Source organism: Haemaphysalis longicornis, unplaced genomic scaffold (genome assembly GCF_048455015.1).
Source record: "Haemaphysalis longicornis isolate Haplotype H1 unplaced genomic scaffold, Haemaphysalis longicornis Haplotype H1 scaffold_1, whole genome shotgun sequence".
NCBI lineage: Eukaryota > Metazoa > Arthropoda > Arachnida > Ixodida > Ixodidae > Haemaphysalis > Haemaphysalis longicornis.
In genome coordinates this window covers 431,803,124-431,829,895 of record NW_027526203.1, presented here as the reverse complement: position 1 = coordinate 431,829,895, position 26,772 = coordinate 431,803,124, and the positions used below count along the sequence as shown (strand labels likewise).

General features: G+C 48.0%; 1 protein-coding gene across 1 annotated transcript; it reads right to left on the bottom strand.

Moving 5' to 3' along the window:
• Positions 1-709: 709 nt before the first annotated feature.
• LOC144172924 (uncharacterized) lies at positions 710-12,755 on the bottom strand. The gene is made up of 3 exons (XM_077701523.1): positions 12,433-12,755; positions 10,294-10,593; positions 710-2,735 (listed from the first exon to the last, which is right to left on the bottom strand). The coding sequence occupies exons 2-3, from the start codon at positions 10,590-10,592 to the stop codon at positions 2,522-2,524; spliced, it is 513 nt and encodes a 170-aa protein (XP_077557649.1). The 5' UTR covers position 10,593; positions 12,433-12,755; the 3' UTR covers positions 710-2,521.
• Between the last annotated feature and the right edge of the window lie 14,017 nt (positions 12,756-26,772).

Here is a 26,772-nt window from a genome sequence, read left to right as displayed (position 1 = left end):
CGCAGCACTAAAGATGTCTTAGCCATTCCGGCGTTGTCGCAGGACTTACTTTTAAGTAAAAGTAACCAAGTGCACGTGATCGTTGTTAAAGGCTGGGAACTTTCGCGTAGTATACCCACCGTTAGTTCACAGGCCTACACCCATTTCTCGGTTCTGATTAGAGAGAGAAAATTTGTCAGTCATGAATCTTGCTTCGTATCCCCGCAATTAGACTCCCTGCCTTAGAAGTGTCTGCGTGTTGTACCCCCCAGCAAATGGTACTTCATTTGCGACATGCCGTGTTGCCTCTGCTTAAGGCAAGTGTACCTACAATCTTGGGCCTGATTGTCTATTATTTGCACTCTAAAACAAGGACTAAGGCCAGTCTAGATGCCAGAAACAAAAGAGCAACTAACACGGGACCCGACGACTGGCAAGTAGTGGTATAGTAGCACCTGGCGGATTATTTAAAAAAATGAAGTTCTATGTAAGGTTACGAGTAGCTCCGTTTTAATTTTTTAATAAACTGTTAACTGTATAATCTTCAATTGTCAGCGGTCTTGTCCTGTGCTCTTGGACAGTTAGTTCCTCTGAGTTCGTTTGCCAGCAAGTTTAGCTAAGCTCCCTGCGACAGTCGTATATTTACAAGCACGGCATGCAATTGGTGCCTTTAACAGCAACCAATAAAAAAAGAGCTTCAGACACATTCCTTAGAGGTAGCTGGTAGATTTTTATTGTCAGATGCTCGACGCAGAGTTAACAGCAGTTGACTGGATTACAAAAAAAAAAAAAACGAATTTCGCTCATTTCAGCGTATGCATCTGCATCAACGCCGTGTTTTAAGAGTTTTGTGCATTGCAAGCCTTTTCCATGAAAGGCATCACATGACATGTGTAAGGGTCACCTGCTCAGGAACTCTTGAGGTTACATAATTTTCAAAACACTGTTGGTACCATATTTCGTACAATGTGATCGCCTAACACCCACGGGCTCAGAATGTTTCGCTATCATTTGTTTCTGATTTGAGACCCATATGCAGCGGTGAATTCTCAACATGCCATTTTAAACATAATGAATAAACGAGACGTATTGAATTCGAAACGAGGGCGTCGTTTGCGAGAAGCAATATGACAATTAAACCAATTGTCTATGAAACATACAAATCAAAAGAGTACCTCAAATTTTACAATGTTCAGCAGGTGTAAAACACGTTGAGCGTTATAAGATGCTCGTCATTTTAATACAGCAAGCACGAGCCTAAGATTCCAATGTACAGCCAATATTAATCGTGTCTAATTATTTCCGCCGCAAGAACAGCAGGTAAATCGGTTAAAAAACAATTAAGCCAATTTATTATATTGCAAACATATCTCTATTCCTCGAAACAACGAGCACCGAAAAAAAAGTTTTATTTAGTTTAAAACGTCAGCCTCGACTACAAAAAATCCCGCAAGAATCCACAGTGACAATGTGAAATGAACAGTTTATTGGTACAAAATGTTTATATTCTAAGCAAGAACAAATCCTATAAATGGAAGGGATAACGCATTCATTCGACAACAACAAAAAAGTATGAAAAGGTGTGAAAGATGCATACACAATGGAAAGAAACGTATGCCCAACGGTACAGAAGTGCTGTACGAGGATGACAGCCTTTTTTATTATTTGGTTAAAAATAAAAAAAAAGCCACGGAGAACCACCAAGATAGGCTTATGAGCAGTACTTGTACGAGAGACAAGTGGGGATGTGTGTTATGTACAAATATTTACATCCTAGTTACACCCAAAAAAAAAATTTCACCTGAGTGATAATGTGACGATGAGACACACACGTTATGGACGGGGGTCACGCGAGACAGACACAACCACAGACGTACTCAGAATCGAGGCACACACGCACGCACACACCACGCAATATATCCCACTCGTATACTAGAGCCACGCCGCCTGGTCGCCCGACTCCCGCCGGAGACGGTGAGGTGTTGTGCACGGGCTGTCAACGCTTCCCGCACGGTTGCAAGCGGCGCGAAGCGGCCCAGAGTCCCCGCAGAACGGTTAAAGGAAGGTTGCCACAGGGGTGTGACTCGATTTCGACACGCCGGGAACATTCACAGCGAGAAACACTACGGCCACGAACATTGAGCTCTGAGAGCGTGTATACCCACTACAGGCGCGATCAAATAGAAGCACGCGTCTCTAAGCTCGCTTTGATGAGTTGGGGTTTGGCGCCCGTTCTTCACTGCCGAGACTACCGCTTCAAACCTCCGACCGTTTCGTCCCCACCTCCTCCCTCCTGTCACATACCCACTCTTGGTGCTTTCATAAATTATTCGTAATTGGGACCTCGTCGACCCCGTGGTCTCACATTTCTTGAGACTGCAGTTCGCGTGAGGCGGTGTACGCGGGAGGACTCGGCAGGCGTATAACTCAGATTCACGTCTCGTGAATGTCCAGCGGAGTGTCTGTGTAACCGGTGGCGCCCCCAAAACAATCTGCGGCGACTCTAGGGCGGTCCTTTCAAGCCTTATGAGAGTCCAGGGTGTCACCACCAGCCGTAGTCTCCGTGACCGCCGTAGCCGAAGCCGCCGAGTCCTCCTCCGAAGCCTCCTCCGAAGCCGTGGCCGTAGTCGGCGAAGAAGCCGTGCCCGTGACCGTGACCGTGCCCGTGACCGTGACCGAATCCGTGGTCGGCGTAGCCGAAGTCAACCAGGTGGTGTTGGTGGTGGTGGTGATCGTGGTGCGTGTGCACGGGGAACCTGCGAGCCACGCGCGACGTTACTCACCGCCCGCTGTCTTTAACGCTCTCGCCTTGCCTTGTACTCAAGGGTTGTATTGCTGTAATTACACCATATAACCGCTACCAATGCGGCTCGTACAAACTCCTGTAAACAGCTCTTGTCACACGATAATTAACGCAACTTTTTTCAGCCACACTCGTTCCCGTAGGTGCAGCAGGGTTTTCACGCGCAAAGAAAGGCAAATTCACGCTACATGAAAAAAGTCCCTTATGCAGTATTTAAACCTTTTCTTTTCACAACGACGGGGTTTGAAGCATATTTAACCTCATAAATAAAAGTGCTGTTTACCAGACAATGCATCCGCGTAAATTTGAGAACTCAAGAATGCATGAGCGAAAACGTATTTCCTCATCTTCTCTTTCCAGGCAGCTCCTGCGACGTCCTTACGGACGTATGAGACGCTCATTGGACGGAGCGCATTGGACGCCTTTTTTGAGAAGAAAGGTCAATGTTAACAGGCGATCTAAACCATACCACAAAAACAGAGTCTGTGACGTTATAAGAAGTTAAAACTGGGTTAGTTGGCGTGTCATGGTAGATTATTTGCGATATGCGAAGCACAGACGATCATTAGGGTCACACAATATGTCAGGTTGAAATACCACATAGCAACTGTCCGTTCTGCAAAACGTGGGTATACAAGCACACAGAAAAAAAAAAAAAACATGCTTGAGAGCACGTTGTAAAAAACGGATCATTTCGCGCTTCGTTATAAGCTCCGTAGTGTGTAAACTAAGCTCACGTGAGAACAAAACACATGGGAACTAACACTGATTAACAAACGGTAGTAAGGTCGCAACAAGCAAGTTAGGATGCAGTGACCGTCCCTAGTGCCCCGTGTGGACTGCACCGGGTGTATAACCTACAGAATCTCGTTATCTTGCGGCCGGTACAATGCCGGATCGACTAAAGTGATGGCTGAGCACTAGGACGCGAGAGCACTCTAATTTATGCAATCAGTTGACCACTCCAGGGCACCTAACTGCGCACCGCTACGCATGCGGCGGTTGCAGTGCTTCTTTGGGCTCAACCCCCCTTTCTCTCTCTTCCAGGTATAGGTTGACGCGAGATTTGGAAGGCTTTTTTCAATGTCAACTAGATGAGGGAGAGGGGTACACTGGGTTCGTTTTGAACTTATCGCTTTGCCAACAGGTGAGATAAGTTTTCCTACCACGACCTTTTTTGAACTAAGCTCAAAATATCCGTTCCTTGTGCTCTTCCCCCCCCCACCTCCCCAGCGATCCCCCCCCTACCGCCATCTGTTTGCTTATACACCCGCAGTTTCGCAGAATAAACAGTACCAGTTTGCTTCGCCTTGCCGGTCTTACTTTTATGCTCGTCTGGGATTTAATCGACGAAGTAACGTTATAAGGCACGCATCTTTTGCGTCACTTGACTAGGCTGCGCCCGCAAAAGGCACTCAAGAAAGCTACGTCCGGAAAGCACGTGACCCTTCCCATCGGAACTAACCGCGGCGCCAACACCTGCTGCGCACAAATTGCGTCATTTAACAAAAAAAAAAAAAAAAAAAACGGAGACGCGCGTTGACAGGAAAGTGACCTTAACACTATATACGCTAACGCCGAGCAAAACGCGGTGTCTGAGGTTCTATAAATATGAACGGAAGGGTGCGAAGACGTCAAGTGAGCTGCTTGGGCGCAAGCGTGTTTAGGCGTACTTTTGCAGCTCAAAATGAATTACCCTCGGCCAGGCCATTTCGTTTGACGTGTAGACTTTTCCAACACAAGTAAACGGAGCTTTAGCTACGAGTTTTCCGGCCCGTTGCGAGCGTGCGTAGGCCCTTCATGCTGCCATCTCGTGTGGTTTCTGCGCGCACTCTCTATGGTTGGCAAATAATTTGTATGCTACGTTTTGCGAACGATTATTCCAATTTTCTCGTTGCGCAAGCGGTTGGCGTCCCTTGTGGGCGATAGCACAGATCGCTGTTAGCTTCACTAGGTGGTGCGGGAAAGTCTTTTTTAATCTGTTTTTGCTGTCTAAAAACGGTTGCCGAAGCTCCGGTTGCCAAACTAGGAGATGCTCGCCATTACCAGTTCCCGCCGTGAGAACGAAAAATAACGAGGAAAAAAATGGCTGCATCGCAGTATCTACTTTTAGGGCTACCATGGCTAGGAAAAGCGCCCTAAAAATAACGCATCACAAGGGGTTTCCGGATATCCAGGAACAAAATGCATGTGGCCGGCCTGTAGCAGTCTCAGTTTTTTTTCTTCTCTCGGTAAAGTATAACAAGGCCCATTCCTTGTTGGAGGGGCATTTAGTATATTTTTTACGATCAGAGCCACGAAACAAACGAAAACAAAATCAGAAGTTGGGTCCTAGCCAGCGTTTTAAAAATGCCGTTTTAATTCCCAGAAATAGCGAGTGTGCGACGTGAAACGTATAGTAGAGAAATAAGAAATATATTTAACTACCTAGTATTATCCGCCGAATGCCTGAATAGTAGTAGATCTACATTGTGTTATACTTGAGGTCGCGGGAAAAAAATCCTGTTTTGTAATTATAGCACCTCGGATACAGCCTCATGTAGACCCAGTAAGAACACCAGTGACATCGTGCAGTGACGGCGAAAGCAGTTGGAGCGGTCGATAAAAAAAGCACGAGGAAGTTCTACTGCGGCCCGCGTAATAAAAATGAAACTGCGAAGCCGTAGTGAGCGCGAACGATAATGCGGTGATGAGAGCTCGTGGAGGAAGTGATAGTTTGGGACCGGTAATGGAAAAGGAAGTAGGTAAAAACAGATAGGGCGCAGGAAAGGCGCGTATGCAAAACCCCTCCCGTTAATCGTTATGCACTTCACGGAAGCCGCAGCTGGCCGGGTGCGATCGAAATAGGCGCGTGGTCGGCCGGCGCCTCGTGTGCCTAATATGGCGCCGTAAATCAGACGTAAGTATCGAAATAATACGAACGTTGCGGGCGCCATTACCAGCATTGTGCTTGCTTAACTCGTTTATGGTGATGCATGCAGAAGAAAACGCCCGGCCACGCAAACTCGTTGGCACGACATAAGCTGTGACTCATCGACGTTACAGCGAAGCGGGCGTCTCCTTCGCTAAGGTTACGTCTGAAAGAGTGCCCTCCAGAAATCTCGGATAGTCAAATAGCGAGTCAAATAGCCGAGCTGTCTGGCGTGCCTCCTATGTGTTTTACATGGAACAGTTTATACGTTGTGCTTTCCGCGGTGGCTCAGTGGCTAAGGCGTTGCGCTGCTGAGCACGAGGTCGCGGGTTCGATTCCCGGCCGCGGCGGCCGCTTCTCTAATGGAGGCGAAAAGCAAAAACGCCCGCGTGTACGAGATTTCGGCGCACGTCAAAGATTCCCAGGTGGTCGAAATTAATCCGGAGCCCTCCACTACGGCGCGCCTCATCGCCTGCGTTGCGTCGGCGCGTTAAACCCTACAATCAATCAGTCTATACGTTGTAAAAATGGGAATGACACGCACATTTCGGACGCGAAATTTTCCCTTTTGTAGCTCGATCACCTCGTTTGAATTTCGGTCAAAATGTCTGACTTCAGAAGCGGCTCAATATAATTTATGCTGTGAGTCAGTGAGGTCTCAGCGCAGTGCACCTATTTGAAACTATGAGGACGGTGTTTCAACAATAGGGTAACGGCAGCGTGTGCCTCGAGCGACTCTACAGCACTGGGTTGTTCTGCTCTATAGAGGACCATCATGCAACAAACGGTAGAGCCCCGAAAAGCCAAGGTAGGCTCGTACGAAGACATTGACTGCTCAAGTTTGCAGGCGGGGCTTTCTCGCATATGGCAAAATTAAAAATCCAAATTGGTGGTTTACGCGTCGAAGCCGCACCTGGGCTATGAGGCACGTCGTAGTGTACGCCGCGGATTAATTTAGCTCATATCTTTAGAATGGGTCGAAATCTCAGCACACGGGCGATTTCCTTTGCAAAAAAAAAAAAAAGTGCTGCCATGGCCGAAGTGGAATCCGTGTCATTGAGTTCCTCCGCCCAACGCCTTAGCCAGCAGAATTCCACGCCACCTTATTAAAGCTAAAGAGAACAATATTAAAAGTTGCAAATAGAAACAAAGCAGGCAGTTTCGGAATATCTACCTGCTCAGACGTTAGCTTGATTTAAACTGGGAACGTTGAAGCCTCAGTGATAAGTGTTAAATGACGTCACGTGCTCACTAAAGGACAAGGCCAAGGGAAAGCTCACAGAGGATAGCGTTCGTTCTGGTGTAGTCTTCTTTTTTGTGTATTGGGGATAACCAATGTGTCTGTAGAAGTCAACCGACTTTTCTTAGTTAAATGTATCATTTTAATCGCAACGCTCCGTTCTCTGAGTAGCATTTGCGGACGCCGATACTGCCGATTAACCGGCTCTACGAGAACGTCCGCCTCAATCCTGGGGTAATCGGTCAAGGAAAACAGGCCAAATTAAAGACGCGGTAAAAATGGCACACGCAACCTAGAGCCAGAAAAAAGGCGCGCGACATCATAACGGGGTCTTCGCTCAGAGGCGAGACGAACCGGTTCTGGAAGTGAGGAACGCCTTGGTGGTCAGCCGCGACCACCGAAAGCTTGCTTTCCTGCTTTGCAGCGCAGCCAACGGCAAAAAGGCCTTATAGGGAAGCCAGCGCGAATGAGCGGGGGTGATTTCCTGAACGTTCTCCCCGGTTGTGGATTCACGCGTCCGCTTATTCTTATTACGGAGCGGGATATATATAAAGGCTAGGCATACAGATATCAATGCTTTTGTCAGTTACTTTTTCTTGAAGCTCGTTTGTCAACGAGGTTGACCTAAAGTTTTTATTCCTGCTTGTTACTACTGGTACGTATTTCGATTACTCTTTTAAAATACAGACGATGCTGGACCTAAATAAAAGTCACACGAGAATTTTGCTTGGGTAAAGTAACAATAACACTTAAATGGAAGTCGAAAGCAATTCTAATGAGAAATGGTGATTATTCGTTGTGGTTGTTTCTCCTTTTCACTATTGCGGAGTTATTAACATCCTGTGTTTGATTTACGTTAATCGCGTTTCCACGCGTCATAGCCCCACTGGTATCGGTAAGATGGTTTCGTTAGACAGGACTGAGCTGTTCCGTATCCGCTTAGTTCGCGACCTTTACCATTTCTGCGTCCAGCCATTGGCATCATAACTCACCACTCTACGTCAATTTAGGTATGTCCACTCTCACAGAATTGCGAGTACGGCATGTAAAAACGCTGTAATGCAGTTTCTGCGGGCCCGTTGAGAGCAGCCTTACTATCGGAAAACAGTTAGTGGTGTAAATAACCTTGACTTTCTGGGTACAGCCTGTCAGTGTTTCCATTCATGTAAAGTCACATCAACATCTCTCGACTCGAACACGCTGTTCCGCTTCCGCCCATCACTCACATCGCCCCTGAAGCGAAAACCAGGCCTACCTCAAGCGATCCCTTACTCATCAAGGCTTAGCTCTGATCGACTGGAACGCCCGACGCCCCCTCGCCCGACCCCGCTCGCCCCGTGGCGTCGACCCACAGTAGATGCACCTGTATATAAACCCACCGAGCGAGCTAACACAACTTTGTGCAAGCGCCGCATCAATAATGGCAAGCTAGTCATCTTGTATTTGAACTGGACACCTGCACAGACACAAAACTAACCACTGTCAAGGCTGACGTTGCCTTGACATTCCCCTAATCTTCCAGCCGTCTTTGGCTATCACGCCCTACAAAACGGTCACCCTTCCAGCCTTAAACCTGAACTCCACGCCATCCCTCATTCTCTGAACTTCTTGAGCTACGACACTGCGACATTCTGCTGACTCACGTCCGCATCCCCACGGATTCATTTGACGTCGTTAGGGACTTCGGGAACATACTTCCACAAACCCATTGACTCAGAAATTCTTCTCCATGTCGACATCTACGCACGTAACGTCGTCGCGTCGCTCATGTTCGTGTTGACTGAGTTTTATAGGTCACGAGAACTGCTCCGCATGAAACCAGGCGGCCCACACAGCTGCACAGAAGAATGCCCGATTATCCCCTCCGCTTACTCCTGCCTGTGGTTGCAACATCCTCCACATCCACCGACGCCCCCCTCCTCCTCCACCTGGTCGTGTAACTTATGCAGCACAGAAAGAACAAAAAAAGAGAGAGATCTCTTTAAGGTAGTGACTCCCAAAGAACACTTCATGACCTTGTCTCCACTTCCGCGATCCGCAGAACTATTCATTAATAAACTGTACTCCTATGCAGCATACACACCGGAAACCATTCGCAGATGGCGTCCGCCCAGAATTCATTCACGTTGCCCTCATTGTCACTTGAGCGCGGTTGAAACACTCCACTATTTCACAAGGACTTTTCTACTTTTGCCTTTTAGCAAAACTTCACCTCACTCTCTAACGGCCATGAAAATATTTCCTACATAGACCCCCCTCAACCGAATCCGGGTGCACTTCATAAAATAGCCGTTTATTCACTTAAAATGGCCTAGCACGAGTACTATGAATGCTGGGCTTACACTGTATCATTCGGTACCACTTCCAAGACTGAAAAAAAAAAATCTCTTTGCAGTGCCCATGAAGCTCGTACTTTCTCGCCTGCATTTATTCTTTCTTTCTTGTACGCGTACCCTTGGTAACACGACTGATCCACTCATCGTGTGAAAATACATCTAATCCCACTCATACTCCGCGCGTCTATGAGATTCCCGCACTGTGCTTGCGTGAGTGCGTGCGTGCGTTGATACATTGTATCACGAGCCGTGCGTACACCCCAAGACCATCTTCTGGTTCAGATTCCGCACATTGCCCTCAAATGATGAATGCATGCAGGCTACCACAAAATTTCGGGGAATGTCGATGTCGAGCAGACGATTTGACAGAAAAGCTCGGTATGCTCTGTGGAATCACGCAATGGAAGCATGATGTCCTGTATTCCGTAGTGCCACAACGCAGGTCGCATTTTCGAGTCAAGTTGTGTGCACGTCGCTGTCATTCGCCGCATTCGTTCTGTTGGCGGCTTTTATCGGCCACTCGAGTGCACTGTAGTGAAGCTTAACCACGATATTGCCTTAGAGTGTGGGAAACTATACTTTGAGCTCGCGTACTTTCTGGGACCGTCCGGTCCAGAATTCTTCAGCACGGGTAGTATTTTGTTAGCTTTCTGTGCCTTGGTGTCTTTTGCTGCATTTTTTATTTACTCATTCAGCAGGAACAGACGGCTGACGAGTAGTCAACCATTGAATGTACAGTCATGAACAAACGGAACGCGTACTCAAAAATATGGACCAGAACACGCAAATAACGAGATTTATACCGCATGGTTCAGGCACTGTAACGGGGTACAGCCATATGACTTTGGAAATATAGTGGAAAGGCACCCTTATTCAGTCTACATAAACCCAATTCTGTGAGTTCGCATGTTCAGGTCCATATTTTTGTAGGGGTCACGCTTCATTTGCCCAAGAGTAAACAGAAAAAAAAAAACGCGCGCGCTGCGCCGCAAAGCTGCAGGAAGAACGCGCGTCTCTTACTCACGGAATGGGCACATGTACTGGGTGGTGGACAGGCACGAAGTGGTGGTGGTGGTGGTAGCCGCCGTGGTGGTGGTGGTGCGAGTTGAGCAGGTGCGAGACGGCGGCGCTGCCCACGAACGATGCGGCCGTGGCGCCACCGGCGATGGCCAGCGGCGTGATCTTGCCCACGGCTGCTGCCGCCGCGGCCGCACCCAGCTTGAGCGCCTTCAGCTTCTTGCTCTGCTCCGTGGGCGGAACCAGGCAGGCCACCAGGAGCACGGTCAGGGCGACCGCCGCCACCCGAAACTGCGGAGGAGACATGCTGCGCGCGCAGAAGCAGGGATGCACTTCGTGAGGCACTGGATAAGAGGCAGTCACTGCACTCTGATACACCCAAAACGTTATGGGAGCTACTAGCCGTGCCAAAACCCATATAGCAGGCAGCGTTTCCTGTCTCGGCACGGTGCTCGTCACTTCGAGCCTGCTGAGCCTGCACGTTGGTCTTTTCGAGTCCTGTGCGCGTGCGCAGTAACGTCGATTGCTTGCCAGGTACCGTAAAGGGGCTTGAAGCGCGTCATTTCAAAATTCGGTGTGGGAGCTGTTGTAAGCTGTTGTAACTGTTGTTTCGCTCACCCTGTCTTTATTTGAAGAGCACAGACTGGGTAGACCTGGAGCAGAAAGCAGAAGCATAACGATAAAGTTAACGTTGAAGAAAATAGTTAATAGCTACAGTAGAACATCCCAAATCCTGTTAAAGGAAATTACATTTTTTATGTCATAATATCCGGGCAGCCATTCTGGTGTGCTTTCAGGTGAAGCTGTTTTGAAGGTTATCAACTTCTGCCTGCCTATTTCCAGCCTTGTTTGGGTAGTCGCCAATATAAGGAAAGGCGGACTCACGAGACAAAACCCTCTACAAGAAACTTTCTTGTTGACCATATGCAATATGTACACTACTGGCATGTGTCATTAGTCAATAAAGCCCGTCAGTACTTGACTGCATGCCCCAGGTTGAAATCCTCTGGTCACCAAGATTCGCTTATTCATACTGCTGCTGTTCAGTAGAACACTGCGCTCTTACTTGGTTTCTCGTTTAAGGTTTCCCCCCGTAAAAATAAAGTGCATCGGCGGTACAATTCGATTTAAGGTTGTCGAAGAAAAGCGATATAGCTGCACTACGACTGGCCATGGTCACCGACCAGCTCTAAAGGCTAAGGTGAAAAATTGACGTTGCATAACAGAAACATGATGTTGAACTGCGCAAACTGTTGGTGATCAAAATCCTGCACCCTACCACAATGGCAAAAAAGAATGAGAAAAAAAAAACCAATGTGGGCTAAATATCAATCCAAGAACGTAGACAATCGTTTGGCTTGAGTAATCGAGGTACTTTACCCGCTTAAAATAAAAGATAGCAATCGCTGTCAAAAGTACAACCGGGGGCCTGTAAGCGCCACCGCTTAGCTAACGTTAAAATCACCATTGTACCATCTACAGTTGCAATGAACATGGCGCTACATTGTGGACAAAAAGATCGTTATCAAACTTCCTGGCTATGAAGGAGGAACGCTCGCCAAATCGTCGTATCCCGGTCAGTTGAGAGGTCGACGATCCAGCTGAGTGCTCTCGCCTGTTGCGCCTGCTTTCCGAGGGGAGCTTCGCACCTACATCCGAATCTTCGCAGCTCGGCCAGCGGGGTAAATGCCTAACGCGTGGCCCACCCCGATACACGCGGGGAGATACCTATCTGTTGAGGTTTGGTTGGTTGTTCAGGTCTTTGTTGCGAATCTATTGGTGAAGCTACGCGAGGAGCCCGAGTTAGCATCCGAAACCGGCGCATTTCTGGTCGATATCGTGATTCACACACTTTCATCGCCCACTTACCCTCCCGAAACTCCACTAGCTAACAGGACTAGTTAAAGCACTGTTCCCGGCGATACGGAGCGACTCGTCGAATCCTTTCTTTAGGAGGGCAGCGCTCCGGAAGAGGTTAGTCCACCGTGTCATCGCCTGCACAACCTCCGTCCCGCGCATCCCGAGCTCATCCCTCACATCCGGCGGAGGCTTACAGCGGCGGGGGCGTGGCCGCGGAGCACCGGGCCTGACGGGCGAGCCCCACGGTGCCCGTCAGTCGCGGTGTGGCGGTGGGGCTGGGACTCACCCGGAGTCTGCCTTTGGTCGGCGTATATCCACTGGTAGGAAGGAGGGAGCAGTGCAAGTGTCTCAAGTGATGCTCGGCGGCCGGATGTAGCCGGCATTTTATACTTTTCCCCCCACGTGCTCGGTGGACCGGGGGAAAGGAGGGGGCCCAGTCCAGGCTTTTGGGTCACTACGCCGGGCCCGCCGTCCAAGTTTCGCTGGCGGCGAGAAACGAGGGGAGAAAGTGCGGCCGCTGCGGAGGGGGGCGCGCTCTCGCCTAATAGGCGGACGGAAATCGAACAAGAGCACGCACCGGCCGCTCACCGCCGACACCGCCGCAGCAGCGGCATTATACGTAAAAATAAACGGGTGGAGCGGTGTTCGCGCCGGCCACTGCCACCGCGCGCGCCCAGCTAAGTTTAGCATCCGGCCGCGCGCACGGCATCGCGTCTTCCGGATAGCGCTGGGACAAGCCGGAGCACGGGCTGCTGCTTTCCGGTTTTCGGGAGCCCGACGCCTTTTCCAACTGCTCTTTGTTCCTGCCGAATCGACGGGGGAAGGGGGGATGCGTCTAACTGGCTAAACACCGAACGGTTATATGCGGGAAAGACGTAACACCGTGACGAGGTGCTGGACAGGCTAGCACTTGTCAGTTTAAGGCAGAGGAAAGCCCGCCGCCACGCTTTGGTGAGCCTCGGCGCGGGCTGAGACAATGCGCCCACGTTTTCCTGTTTACTTTCCTGCGTTGCGTAATTGCTGGGCTCGCGAGAAAGAAAGCGCTCGGCCATTTCTCATTGTGCTGATTGAAACAAGCTTTATCGCTTGTCTTGCGCTTTTATTCTACTTCAGCGCGCAGATGAAAATAATGTAAGAATGTAAATAGTTGCAACCGGTGTTTCGTGTCTGTTCTGTGCCCCTAAAGCCAAAGTACTCCAAATATACATATACTCACTTTTTGTTCGTAAAAAAAAAGCAACACAAACGTTGGTTGCACTCTAACGTGGAGCTACATATCAATACATGCGTAACTGTATTGCGTCGTTTTTACTTCATGCAGAAACGTAAGCTTCGTTATAGTGCAGCGCCTGTTCAGTTAACTGAAATGTGCATGCACAATTCGTTATTTTTTGCCTTCAGTGGTAGTCTATTCTTAAAATGAAGCTTACAAGTAAATCTAAAAGTGCATTGAATGCTCGACCTTGGTATCACTTACTCACGTCGTGACCCTCGTAATGAAACTAGTGCAGTCATTATAGCTAATCGCGGCGTAGAGTAAAATGAGGTTAATTCAGCGCTATAGGGCACTCGCAAAGGTTGGCGGTCAGGGATAAGAGGCAGCTCTAGCCACTGGAGCCTCGCAGAAAAGCTCGATCTTTAGCAATGATGGAGCACTGAAACACTGCTCCAAGGTTCCATCATTCGTTTTAAGTTACAAAAGTAATCTATTCTTTATAATGTCGGTTGGTTCGAGTACACATGCGCGTAGTTCAGACAATTTTAGTGCTTTAGATTTTTAGTCCTTGAATCGTTGACTGTTTTACGTTTTTTTTTCTTTCTTATTAAGCTCTATTCGAAACAGAAATACGCCAGTTGTAATCTATACGCCCACGGCGTCGTTTCGAGCAAAATAATAACCAGTTCGCCCAAGCTACAATCGGGCTAATATAACACGCATGTTTAAATTTTCCTTCCAAGGTGGCAATCACGGGTTGTGTAAAAAACGGAGGACACCTATGTCTGCTTACGTGTGAAGATGCGAGAGCATGGGCATCATGCGCGCTGTTTGAGATATTAGTTTCCGATATGACCGCACCCGTTCGGTTGCAGGAGCCGCTGCCGCTGTCGATGCTGCGGCCGAGAGAGACAGAAGCAGTCGGAGCTCTGCGCGGGGAGTATACTGAAATGGCGTGTCCTCTCAAAGATCTCATCATCAAAGCGTAACGGTAGGCCTAACGCCCGCCCTTCCCGCAGCGCTGCCAGCAGTTGGACTGGTACCGTTGCACGCTATCCTTTTATTTGTGTTTTAGTTTTTTTTATTTCTGAGTATTGGCGCGTGCTTGACGCGTTGCACCCAATGAAAATTTTTCTCTGCCTCCGCATAGAAATTAAAAAAAAAGTTTACACCTTATGCTGCATTCGAGAAGGCAACGGCAGTAATGCAAGTCCTGTCAGACGCGTTAGCTCACTAAACTGGAAGCAGAGACAAAACTACGCACGAGTCACAAGTACGTAACCTCGCACTTAATTATTTAATCAAAAGGGTACACACATTAGAATTAATGACACTAAAACACTAGCAGACTCCGGTCCAGTACGTGAGTGAAGGCATGGGTGGTCATCACATGCAGTATTCCTGCTAAAGATTTGATCAGCCTGCTCTCTATAAAACAAATGATTTGGTGTGATGGATGCACAAGAGTGCCAACCATGCACCACTTCCAGTGCAGGTGCAGTCCATTGACAATAATATGGGAGCTCGCTATGACCCTACAAGGTGAAAAGTAAATTATGTAAGCTTATATGTAGAGGTAAGTTGTCTTGATGAAGGGCTGAAAAACGCCCCAGGAGCAAGCGTTATCGTAACTCTTATAAAACAATATTCGATCGTTCCCAGTTGATTGCATAAGCAGCAGAAAGGCATATGGCCTAAAGCCATGCTAAAATGTTGGGCTATGAACTAAGAAATGTGGGCTGGCTCGTTCACTGTTGGAATACTGGCTACAACAAGCATGGCTATAGCATTGCTTCGGCTCTGCTTGAATTCACCATCCCTCGCAGCTAAACCGCACATTTCTTGTTTAACGCCTCTGCAGTAAATATTTTCGTACATCACGGTTAGCTAACCGAAAGCGACAGCATTATTTAGGGAAGTACAAATCAAGTAACAGCGGATCCATTAACTGCCTCAAGAGTGGCTTGTCAATGTTTAGTCCTTGGTTGATTTTAGTTTCCTGCTGCCTCAATTACCTGATCAGGAGGATCTGATGTTAACAATACTATAATTAGTTTTTATTTTTAAAGCTACGCTTTAGTGTTCTCACTGATGGCGTCTGTAACGCGAAAACGGATGAAGTGTAAGAAAAACCGATTGCTCCATTTCGACATGGTCGAAGCGGTTTGGATTTTTTTTTTCTTAAGGTTGCATGGACGTGCAAAATTAGACAGAAAAATCCTGCACTCCACCGTGTAAAGACGACGATGATGATCCGTCACGAGAAAACTTCGCATTCAACCACCGTCGTCGTTAGAAGAAGGGGTGCCTGATTTTTTTTTCTCATCCGGTATAGCGAGCCGGGCGGAACGGCTCGTACAACATCGTCGTCGTTATTAAATTATCTCTCTCTCTCTCTCTCTCTCTCTCTCTCTCTCTCTCTCTCTCTCTCTCTCTCTCTCTCTCTCTCTCTCTCTCTCTCTCTCTCTCTCTCTCTCTCTCTCTCTCTCTCTCTCTCTCTCTCTCTCTATCTCTCTCTCTATCTCTCTCTCTCTCTCTCTCTCTCCACAAACACACCCGCACACTCAGCCGCATACTGACAGTACGCTCCGTCAAAGCTACAAATCCTACCGGATGTCCATGGCTTGTGCGATTCATAATTTGGGTGTTCAGAAGGAGCGACCTCAGCAGGAAAACATCGGTTCTGTCATTATTTTTAATAAAAGACACAACGCAACCTACCTGCATAGTACGACTGTCGCTTCGCAACAAACGTTAGAGGTGTTTAGCAAATTCGTGTTCGCTTGGGCTGCTAAAAAAAAGATTTTCCAGAAGTAGACAACACGTTCCCGTGGATCCCCAATTTCAAGTCGCCCCCACCGGAAGGAAAACATACACGTGCGCTGAAAAAGGTCAGTAGGCCGTAGCGATGGTGCGGTACTTGCTATTCCGCCGCAGAGTGCACCGCCCGACATCATCGCGAGCCAGCTCAAGCCCGCCACCTCGCAAGCATCGATAAAAGCAAGCTCGTTCGCCGACGCACACGGGCTATAAACTTCGATTGCGCTGTAGTTGCAAGCAAAACAAGGACTTGTTTCCGTTTCCTCTATGAGAAACCGGTCAGGATCGAATCCCGTGATCAACCTTCGCAGGAGGGCGTAAATGGGTGTGGACGTCATTTTATTTTTTCCCTCTTTCTTTTCCTGCCATCCAGATTAAACGAAAGAAGTAAACAGAAATGATGGCATAGCGGATTTGTCGCTGTAAATTTTTCCAATAGCAGGAACCCACCATTTCGGTGCACTTGCGATAAAGTATACAAACGCCGAGTAAATTTTTCGGCACGACAGGGTCACTGAACAACGGTTCCCAACTTGGTTCCATGCGGCCCAAATGTTCAGAGCAGTGTTATAGTCATTGCAGGAACTTGTATAGAAAAGTCTGTTCTAGCAAGAACGCCCGAAATGGAACACAATTTTGTGGTTGGTACGTCAATAACCGGGCGGATCAGCGCTGTAGAGGGAGCTAAATTTATTTCCTCCGCCTTTGCGTACCGGATAACTATCCCTTTTAAAGTTATGTTATCATACGAGCAATCGCATAGGTGCTCCTGTTATCCTAATTTCAAAGTAGGGGGACGGGTTCGCAAGTCTTCACATGCAAGAGACCGAACATGATACCTTTTTTTTTTTTGTCATTGAGCCTTGCTAAACGCAGAGTTGGGACGATTGCATCAGCTGGCGATACTTTCTCGTTTGGAGAGGCTGGCATCTATTTGCACTGATCCTGAAGATTTTTCGCCTGTGAGAAAACTCCTTTTGTATAATTAATTGGCGAAAAATTATAATGATGGATGCTGGCTTTCGAGGGACACAAAAGGATGAGATATTCGACATTATGCAGCAGCAGTATCCTTTGTATGCTCCCCATTTACCGTACATTTTTTCGTGTCTTCAGAATATGGGGAACACGATCTATTCTTTTAAAATGTATGGCTGTTCAGGCTAGATTTAGACTTTTCAGTAGGCAACGGAAAAAAAAGTTTAGAGATGCCGCAACCTGCTCTGTGGCAATAATTTTGGGTTCCCAGTTTACTTCATCGACTTGGCCTGAGTTTGAAATAACTAGACAATTGGGAAAAAAGTTGCACCCAATATGAAACATTCAGGAGCAACTGTTCTGTCAGCACTAGTTGCTCGACGTTCCCGGAACCAATCCGTTCCAAGAGCCATCCCTGGTCTTGGTAGGCGCACAGTCATGTAATTCACTGTGTCGGGCAGTCAAGCAGGGGTGTCTGTATGAAGCATGAGGGAGGGCCAGCGTTTGCAAAACCACCCACCACAGCAAAAGACAATAAAAAAGGGAGAACATGAAAGAAGAAAAAAGTAAACAAAAAAAAAGCACCGAACAAACAAAATGCCCGAGCAAAGAATCAATTCAAAGTAAAATAAAACTTCGGGATGTCGTGGGCGCACTCTGCACTGCCCTACGATTGCTTTGGTCATTTTTGTGCTTCTTTGGGACGCTGCTAAACTGATGAACATCGCAGTGAGAGCTGATATCGTAGCAGCGGAAGGTTGCTGTGCAGCTAAGGACAGAAAAGTATTTATTTGTAGTCGTTTTTTGAAGATAGGGAGAATTAGTGGCCTTGTCTAGCCATGTGGCCATGTCTAGCGGCCATGTCTAGCGGCCATGTCTAGTGGCCATGTCTAGCGCACCCAAACCGGCTGTCTTTTTTTTTTCAAGAATAAGAATGAGCCATTCTTTTACCGAATATTAGGGGCTTCACCCTTAGTTATGTATACATTCATGTAAATGTATACATTCCTGAAATAAAGTTTGATTGAAATAAAGTTTGATTGATTACCGAGGCTGGAGTAACAGCTATGAATGCAAAATATTTTACGCCGCAAAAGTACTTGTCCGTACAGTGAAACTAAATATGAGCGTCGTCAGATCTGGATGACGAAACAAAATGTGACAAAATGAAACAAAATGTGAAGAACGGGCCTACACCTTGTTGCACCCAAGGGAGCTACTTCCACGAACAGCGAAGTCTAACCCACCCGCTCGTAGGTCGGCTTCGCCACGAAGCTTTGAAAGGATGAATATCTTCAGTGAGAACTCGGGGAAGGTCGAGGGACTCGATGCTCAATGAACGCCACTGTGCTGAGCCATGGCGCAATGCAAAAACGCCCTTGGCCGCATTGCGTCCGTCCCCTGTGGATACAATATTTCTGAACCATTCGCCAAATTTGCGCTACCAGTGGCGGAGTGGTCATTCAGAGCGTGCACCCCGTCCAGCACTCGATTCGGTTTTCGATAGCGACCGCAACCCGCATGCCTCGTACGTGGCCTACTTTGTACTGTTGACCGCAGCGTGTGGTCATTCAGCTGCGTGGGGTGAAGCAGGCAGACGGACCTTCGGTAATATAAAATGGATAACTTAATAAAATGGATTGTTGGGCGAGTTGGTTCATGGCTTCAAGAAAAAAAAATAAAAAGAGCGCAAAGGACGAGGACAAAGAAACACAGTAGACGGGACGCGCGCTCACTACCAACTAATATTTTGAGGCTCAACGTTAGAAAAAAAAAATAAATGCTTTTTCAACTCATGAGCGCAGACCCCGCCAAAACAACATAAAACTTTCCTTTCTTATATGAAGAACATTTTTTGAAAAAAGCGTATTAAAAGCGTACTAACTCAAAATGGTTGCTATAAACCACCTTGGACGTACTCACAGTCAGGAACCAACGAACTGTTTGTGAAATGCTGCCGATGTGTTTGTATAAATTTTTGGGACCTAGCAAGGTACTGGCATGCAAATTTTCGTCCCATACACTTGGCTGATCGGTGATTCAAAACTCAAATACAGACTTAAAAAACGCGAAACGAAAAAAAAAAAACGTGAATCAGAATACACAAATTTTGGTATGCTTCATGCGTGTTAATAAATGAATGAGGGGTGACGCTGCTTTTTAAAGTCATCCAGTGATTAAATGGCGGAAACAAACCATGCGATTCAGCGATTCAGCGAGCGAGCAAGAAAGCGAACAAGTGGGCTATAAATTTCGTATAAAATCCAGTAACAGTCATCCCGTACCAGTACGCGTGTACGAGGGCTAGTTGGAGGTGCCAGTCAGAGCAGGGGGGGGGGGGATATTCTTAGTTTAGAACCAGGGTGGGAAGAGAGGAGGGAAGGTTTGAGCCCCACTGTACAACTGGGATTTTTTTCATTTTTGAAATTGGTTCTAAAAGTGTACACTCATCCACGAAGCTTCCATGGTGGATTGATTAGGGCTAAGGACATACATATGAAAACGGAGTGGTGCGCATACAAAAAAGCCACCCCGCCATTTGGTTACGAATCTTACGATAAAAGAACGACGCCAGTATTTGATGGTTACGGGAAGAAATCACGAAGTCTGTCGCCCAGATTCGCGCTCTCCTAGTTGGACTCGCTTTGTGGCTCGCTCGCTGCGCAACCGCTGACGGAAATCATATTTCAGGAGCGTTCTCCGGGTGCCCGCAAACTGTCAGAAGCATGGAGGCTAACGCCCGCAGCCCGCGTGCTGCGCAATCAGCTCCCGGCACGTACTCGTCTCTCGGCGCTCTCGCTTCTCCAGGGTATGCGCGCATTTCAGTGGAAAATGCGCACGATATCGTTCACGTGTGACCCCGTAAATAATGCGACCCTCCTACCGTGAGAACTAAATAAACAAAGGCCCGGAAACTGCGCGCTTTACTTCAAACCCCGCTTCCCTCGTTTTTCGTACGTTTTTTTTTTATTTTTACAAGAGCTGTAAACCTGCAAAGAAGCCCGCATTTTGTGCTCCTGCATACCACCGCTACTTGTTATGCGTGTCGCATAGCCCGGTGGCGGGTGGGGACGCGAACCACTGAGTGCTGACAGTAAGTTCGCTTTACCTGTGCCACGTCTATTATTTCACGAGCTCTATACGTTCCTACGCACCCTGTCCAACAGCGTCCGGGAAAGTCCGCAGGGCGCGGCTAACGCCTGCGCAAAGAGAAAGCCTCTGCATTGCTTCATCTTTCTCCCCTCTAACGCGTATAGTGTACTACATAAGGACAACCGCATTAACTTTTCACTGCACAGGACCCCGAGAGGCACGTATACATGTTTAACCTTTATGAAGCACGCAGCAAAGTTAATAAAAGTGTCATTCTAGCCGAGGAGTGAATGTCACTACCCTTGTTATCGAGTCTGTTCGGGATTGGCCCGCCTAACCAGTGGCTCAAGTCAACACGCCACGCGGGCACCCCGAGCGTGGCACTCTCTGGTCGAGCACTGAACCAAAGCAGAGGGAGACATTCTTAAAAAAAAAAAAAAAATCACACCGTTAGTTGCTATTTTCCACCAGTGCAAACGCGGATAATCGCTTCCTTTCGCCTCGTGAACAAGCCAGAACGCTTTTCACGAACCGAGGGAGGGAGGGCGTGCGTGTATCATGCCGCAGAAGTATACGCCTCGCGTGGCTTGTCCGAAGGCTCTCTCCGCAGTTTTTTTTTCTTCGAAGTTCTTTTTTATTCTTACTGCGCGTTTCTAAAAGAGGCCCCTTTTTGGCGCTGCATGAGAAATGAGCGCTGCAACTTCTCCTTTTCGGACTCGGGGAAAGTTCGGTATCCCCCCACGCGCCTTTTCTGCGCCGGATATCGCGAGGTTCTTTAATGGTCCGTGCCCGAGTCTCGCAGTGCGCGTAAGCAGGTTAAGCGAGCGCTCACTGTCATTACCAGTCGAAGCGTGGACACGCAGCGTTTGCCTTCGCTCCGTTTATTTCTCAGTTTTTTTTTTTTTTTCTCTTTTTATCCTCCTCGGAAGTGGGTAACGAGAGTCGCGATATTTCACTCTTCGTTGAGAATTCTGGGGCACGTGAGGTTTTCTTTTAAAAGCCTCCCGCCGTGTCATCAGCGGCAGATACGGGCCCGTGCATCCGCGTGACTTACATGACGGTCGCGCGGATAGAAAACGAGGATAGAAGTTCCACGTGGCTTTACAGGGATACTGCGCTACACGGGAGCTCTCGAAATGGCCCGAAGGATAAAAACATATGTTCTAAAAAAATAGGAATTGTCTCTTTTGGTTGCGCTTCTCTTTTGCGTCGCGGTACATCAAGTTAACAATAAACAAAAAGCCAGGAATGCAGAAGCATTCGTGCGCGGATGCCTCCCGATCGCAGTCGCCCGCGCTACGGGTGCCATCAGGGAAATGTTCATTCGGTCAATTACATAGCTGCAAAGCCGTGGCGACTGCTGGTGCCCTCGATAAGGTAGCGGAATGGGGAAGCTCAAGGGTTTGTTTACAGCACTATAGAGCGGATAGCGTTTAACATCTCAGGAGGGGGTACACGCTGAATGGCGCAATGCTCCTAATTCATGGGCTCTGGTCTTATTGTGTCCTCAGGTCAGCTCTCGTACATTAACGCCCCATTGGAACTCATATACAGGGTGATCAAAGTTAAGTCTACAGGTTTTTTAAAAATTAGGCGCTTAGATTTACGTTAGTTTCACCTCTACAGTGTACAGTGAGTTTATGCGTCCATGGGGACACAGAATGACGTAGGAATTATTGATGTCGGTGGCTTAATTAACTAAATTTAATAATTAACGTTTTAGTGACTGCAGTGAGCAGGCATGTTTGTATTGAAAGGTGGACGCAATCGTGTTTCCACGTAGTTTTATTTAGCAGAATTTTTCTAGCCCATCCGTACTCCGAGATATCGAACTGCGAGGTTTAACTGCCATTCAAATGATTACGCATGCAAGACAGGGAAGACCGGCGCAAAGCTCCTCCCTTTTGTGACGTGCCTCGTGTGTAGGGAGGGTTGACGAACAGGAAAAAGTGATAACTGGCACCCTTTCAGTCTTGGTAGGCGTTAACGCAATCGGCAGTACTCGGAACCGCTATCGAAACACAAAACAAAAGGGAGGGGCATTGCGCCGGTATTCACTGTCATGAATGCGTAATCATGCAAACGGCAATTAAACCTCAGAGTTCGATATCTCGGATTACGGATGTGCTAGAAGAATTCTGCTAAGTGAAACTTCGTGGAAACATGATTGCGTCCAACTTTTCAATACAAACATGCCTGCTTTCTGTAGCCGCTAAAAAGCTAATTAATAAATTTTACTTAATTAAGCCACCGACATAAATAATTAATGCGTCATTCTGTGTCCCCCAGGGCACATAATCTCACTGTAGAGGTGGTACTCACGTAAATCTAAGCGCTTAATTAAAAAAAATAAACTTGTCGACCTAATTTTGATCACCCTGTATAGCTATAGACTTGTGTGCCGCTAAGCACAATCGACCCTGACTGCGAATTCCGGACGCCGAGAGACCGGTGTAAGCGCGGTGAAGCCGTCCCGCACCGCATTAGTGTCAATGGAGCCCGTGCGGAGTATAGTATTTCTGTGCGTCAGAAGACTTCCCGCACTCCGCGCCCGACGTGTAGTTTACGAGGACCTCAAACGGATTGTGCGCGCGTATCCTCGTCACGCAATCGCAGGAAACACGGTGAAGGCTTTTGAAGCTGTTTTCCTACGTCTCGCTAAGCCAACTTCTTGGGCCCGTGGACATTTTCAGCGATGACACGGTGGCATCTAAAGCCCCTTTAACTTTCCTTCTGGAAGCTAGACTCGATATGCCGCTGTGAATAACCTGTCATATTATTGTTCCGTCTTCTTTTTTGCATGCGTGAGTAGGTGCGCGGGTGTTTGCGCGCACGCGTGAAAGAATACTCTCAGCTTAAATGTATTTAGTTAAAATTGTTAAAACTTAATAAGCTATGGAGGCGCCTTCAACTCGGGTGACCTCATTTTTACAAGTGAACCTGACTTTTTCAAAGAAAGAATGTAACTCATGGTGAGTTATTTTTAAGTCCATCCCCGATATGCGTAGAGTGCTTCACGCTTCACAAGACGAATATATCGGTTTTTATAAGTGCCGCGCGGTGCGTAGGATAATTTAGAAGATAGTAGGCAGTTCCATGACACTGTGTTTGTGCTCCTCCTATTTTGGTGCGTCTGCAAATGTTATTTTTTATTGTCGATAACCGGAGGCAGACGGTGTGCTTGCGGGTCGCAATTTATTTCAAAACAATTGCGCGGGAAAATCCACATTCACCCAGCAACACGAAAATGACCACCGCGGTTCGTTCGAAGTCTGCAATGTAAAATTCAAGTTATTTCAAGACAAGCAACGTACTGTTATTTCAACATCAGCGAATTTATCTCAACACCAGGAAGCGGGTATTATGCCTCGATAACTTTCAGGTCAAGGCAGATGCTAGTTCAAGCTGCTTATGATATACATAGCTTGTATTTGACGTCACCATTGCCCTTTCGGAGTGCTGTTTTCAGTTTTCTTAGCGCGGTTTAAGATGACAGTGGTAGATAAGTTCGCAGCCTTTCACCGTGCAAGAAGTGCTCCAAAATGGAAGCTACAGTGACGTAAGTGCAATCTATGTATACTCGGTAAAAAATATATATGCATCACGGACCCTCTCTGAAATCACATCTCTTTCATGGGGCGGCCGTAAATATATGATGGCTTGATACAATGTCGCCGAACACTCCCCTTACGCAGAAGACTTCAGAAAAAAATATCAGTTACCCTGGACTCTAGAGGCTGACCACTATCCCCCCGCCCCCATTTCGTTTCGCTCAATAAAAAGTTTCTTCCTCCTCCTCTTTAACAACCCCGTCTTTTCTTATCAACACGAAAATTTCGTTTTGACCAAGACTTGTGGGCGAGCCATATTTGTGCGTAGAAAGGAGGAGATGCCCAGCCGCCCCTAAGTGATCCAGCTTATCTTCGCAGCTGTAGCGGCAAGCCGGCAATTTACCTTTCTCCGAGCACTTTCCCGTATGGAAGGGCCACGCAGGCCGCCAGTTAGGCAAGACATAGGACGGCAAACCATTAATTACATGTCGACATCACCCCAGGCGCTGCTAACAGCTACTGCAGTCAACGAGCAGATCGTGACACAGCCAGATTACTCAGGAAGGAACAGCGTGCTAGTGTAATGACCGAAATTTAGTTCGATACTATGTCTTAAAACGTTCGCACTGGACCCGAAAAGAACGTTGCGAATCTCCCGCTTGCTAACGGTAGACACGCTGACAACGACAGTAACGGGATTAGGGGCCGCCGTTCCTTACCGTCACCTCCGTTCCTCCCCTCTCTGCCCAGCGGAGTACTGGGATTAGAGTGCAATTCCTGACCACCAAAGGACACCATTCTGTCCGGCTACCGGCCGGCCGTGTTCAGTACAAAAAAGGATACCTCCAGACGGGTGCGAAGGCCCGTCATACTTTCTTTTTGGTGGGGAATTGCTCACGAAGACAGCACAAGAACCCTTTCCTACATTTGCTACCAGTTACCAAATCCGGGTCAGAAATCTAGAGCGCCGTACGCGCGATGCACACGTAGCCTGTAGACAGAACGATTACGAGGCAGATATCATTCTGAACAACAACGCAGTAGGCGAGCGATGACGCAGCAGCGGTGCATTGATGACTTGCCTCCTGGTGTCCCAGCAATGGAATCAAGCGTTCAGAATGCCGTGTTTTGCGGCGGGAAAATTATTCCGCCTCCAGTCCACAGGACACAGAATCGCTTGTAGCTGTCTTGAAAAAGAATCCACGAAATAATCATTGTTAGGTCTTCGCATTGACTTTTGCAAATAAATAAAAAAAAGCCACCCGCATCTTCCCACGGGGGGAACTCGAGTAAATGCGTCGCATCTACTCGAGTCAAGCAAAGCGTCACGTCAAGCGAAAGCCAAGCAAAGACGCCCTTGACTGAATTCCGAACGCGCGCTCCGCCGCTTCTATACGTTGAGGGGACTGCGTAAGCCGGTCCCAGTCGACGACGTTGGCGTACTTGTAAAGCGGCGTGGACTCTAGGTGTTTGAGCCAAGCGCGGATGTTGCTTCGCCGGAGAACGCCACACCGGTTATATGCGCAGCGCGCCCGAAGGAGAGGAAACCGCGGAAGAGAGAGTACTGCACATGCGCCGGCCCCAGCGCATCTGCCGCGGCTATGACGCAACGTGCCGCGGCTATGACGCAACACAATTCAACACAATCCACTTTAATCCAATCCAATCCAATTCCAATCCAATCCAATCCAAGCCAAGCCAATGCAATCCAATCCAAGCCAATCCAATCCAATGCCCCTCGCGAGACAGCGTTCGATCGCCTCGACTCGACGCGCATGCGCAGTGAGCGTGCGGACTACGACTACGGACGTCAACGCTATTGACATCGTGAGTTACTGAAATGCTCTGCATTTAAAATACGCTCGTCCACCAAACCTAAAATATTTACCTGTGAAACTACATTTTACCTTAGCACGCCGCGAAACAAGTCTTGATAAATACGGGGGCATTTGTGTTATGTCGGCACACGCAGTGACGGGTGGATAGTGCGTTCAGTAATAAAGGAACTCCGCAGGGGCGTTTCGGCACCCCGTTGTCAAGAAAGTGTGTCCGCAGTGCGTTACTTGTCTTATACTGCGCCCGGTTTAAATCTCCACGCGCAAAAAAATCATGGGTTCAATTTTAATTTTTAGCTGTTCTTGTTTCCAGTGCTTTGGTGGCTTTTCAAATAGTTTATTTGAGTTAACACAGTCACAACGTTCTTTAAAAGCCATTTGCCTGATGTGAGAAAATCAACAAATAATCGCCCCACTCATTCCCTCACGCGCTGTTCAGCATGAAATTCATTGACCTTAATGCAGTTCCACCTTGTAAACGCGGCCGTCCAGCTACCAGCTACCAACCCCGAGTCAGAGGGCCGTATGCGCGATGCACAAGTAGTTAGCGCAGAATGATGACGGGGCAGTTTTCATTTTCAACAACGACGCAGTAGGCGAGCAATGACGCAGCACCCCGGTGCACCCCGAGCAATACCAGCTCTGCATTCGCCTCACGGTCGGTGGCGCCAGCAGCGACCCCCTGCGAAAGAACACACCAAAAAGGTGAATTAGGACATCCTCAGAGAGAACTATAACAAGGTTTTGTGTCTGTGTTTGAGTGTGCGTGCGTACCCGCAGCGGTGGCTCAGTGGCTAAGGCGTTGCGCTGCTGAGCACGAGGTCGCGGGTTCGATTCCCGGCCGCGGCGGCCGCTTTTCTGATGGAGGCGAAAAGCAAAAATGCCCGTGGGTACGAGATTTCGGCTCACGTTAAAGATCCCCAGTTGGTCAAAATTAATCCGCAGGCCTCCACTACAGCGCGTATCACCGCCTGAGTTACGTAGGCGCGTTAAACGCTACAATAAATCAGTGTGCGCGCGTGCATGCATGCATATGCGTGCATGGGAAAGACGTATGTCTTCATCTATAATGTCTTCAAGAATGAGCGAGCATCTTGTCGCTCTCTCTCCTGGGAGTGCTGTTGAGGGCTCCT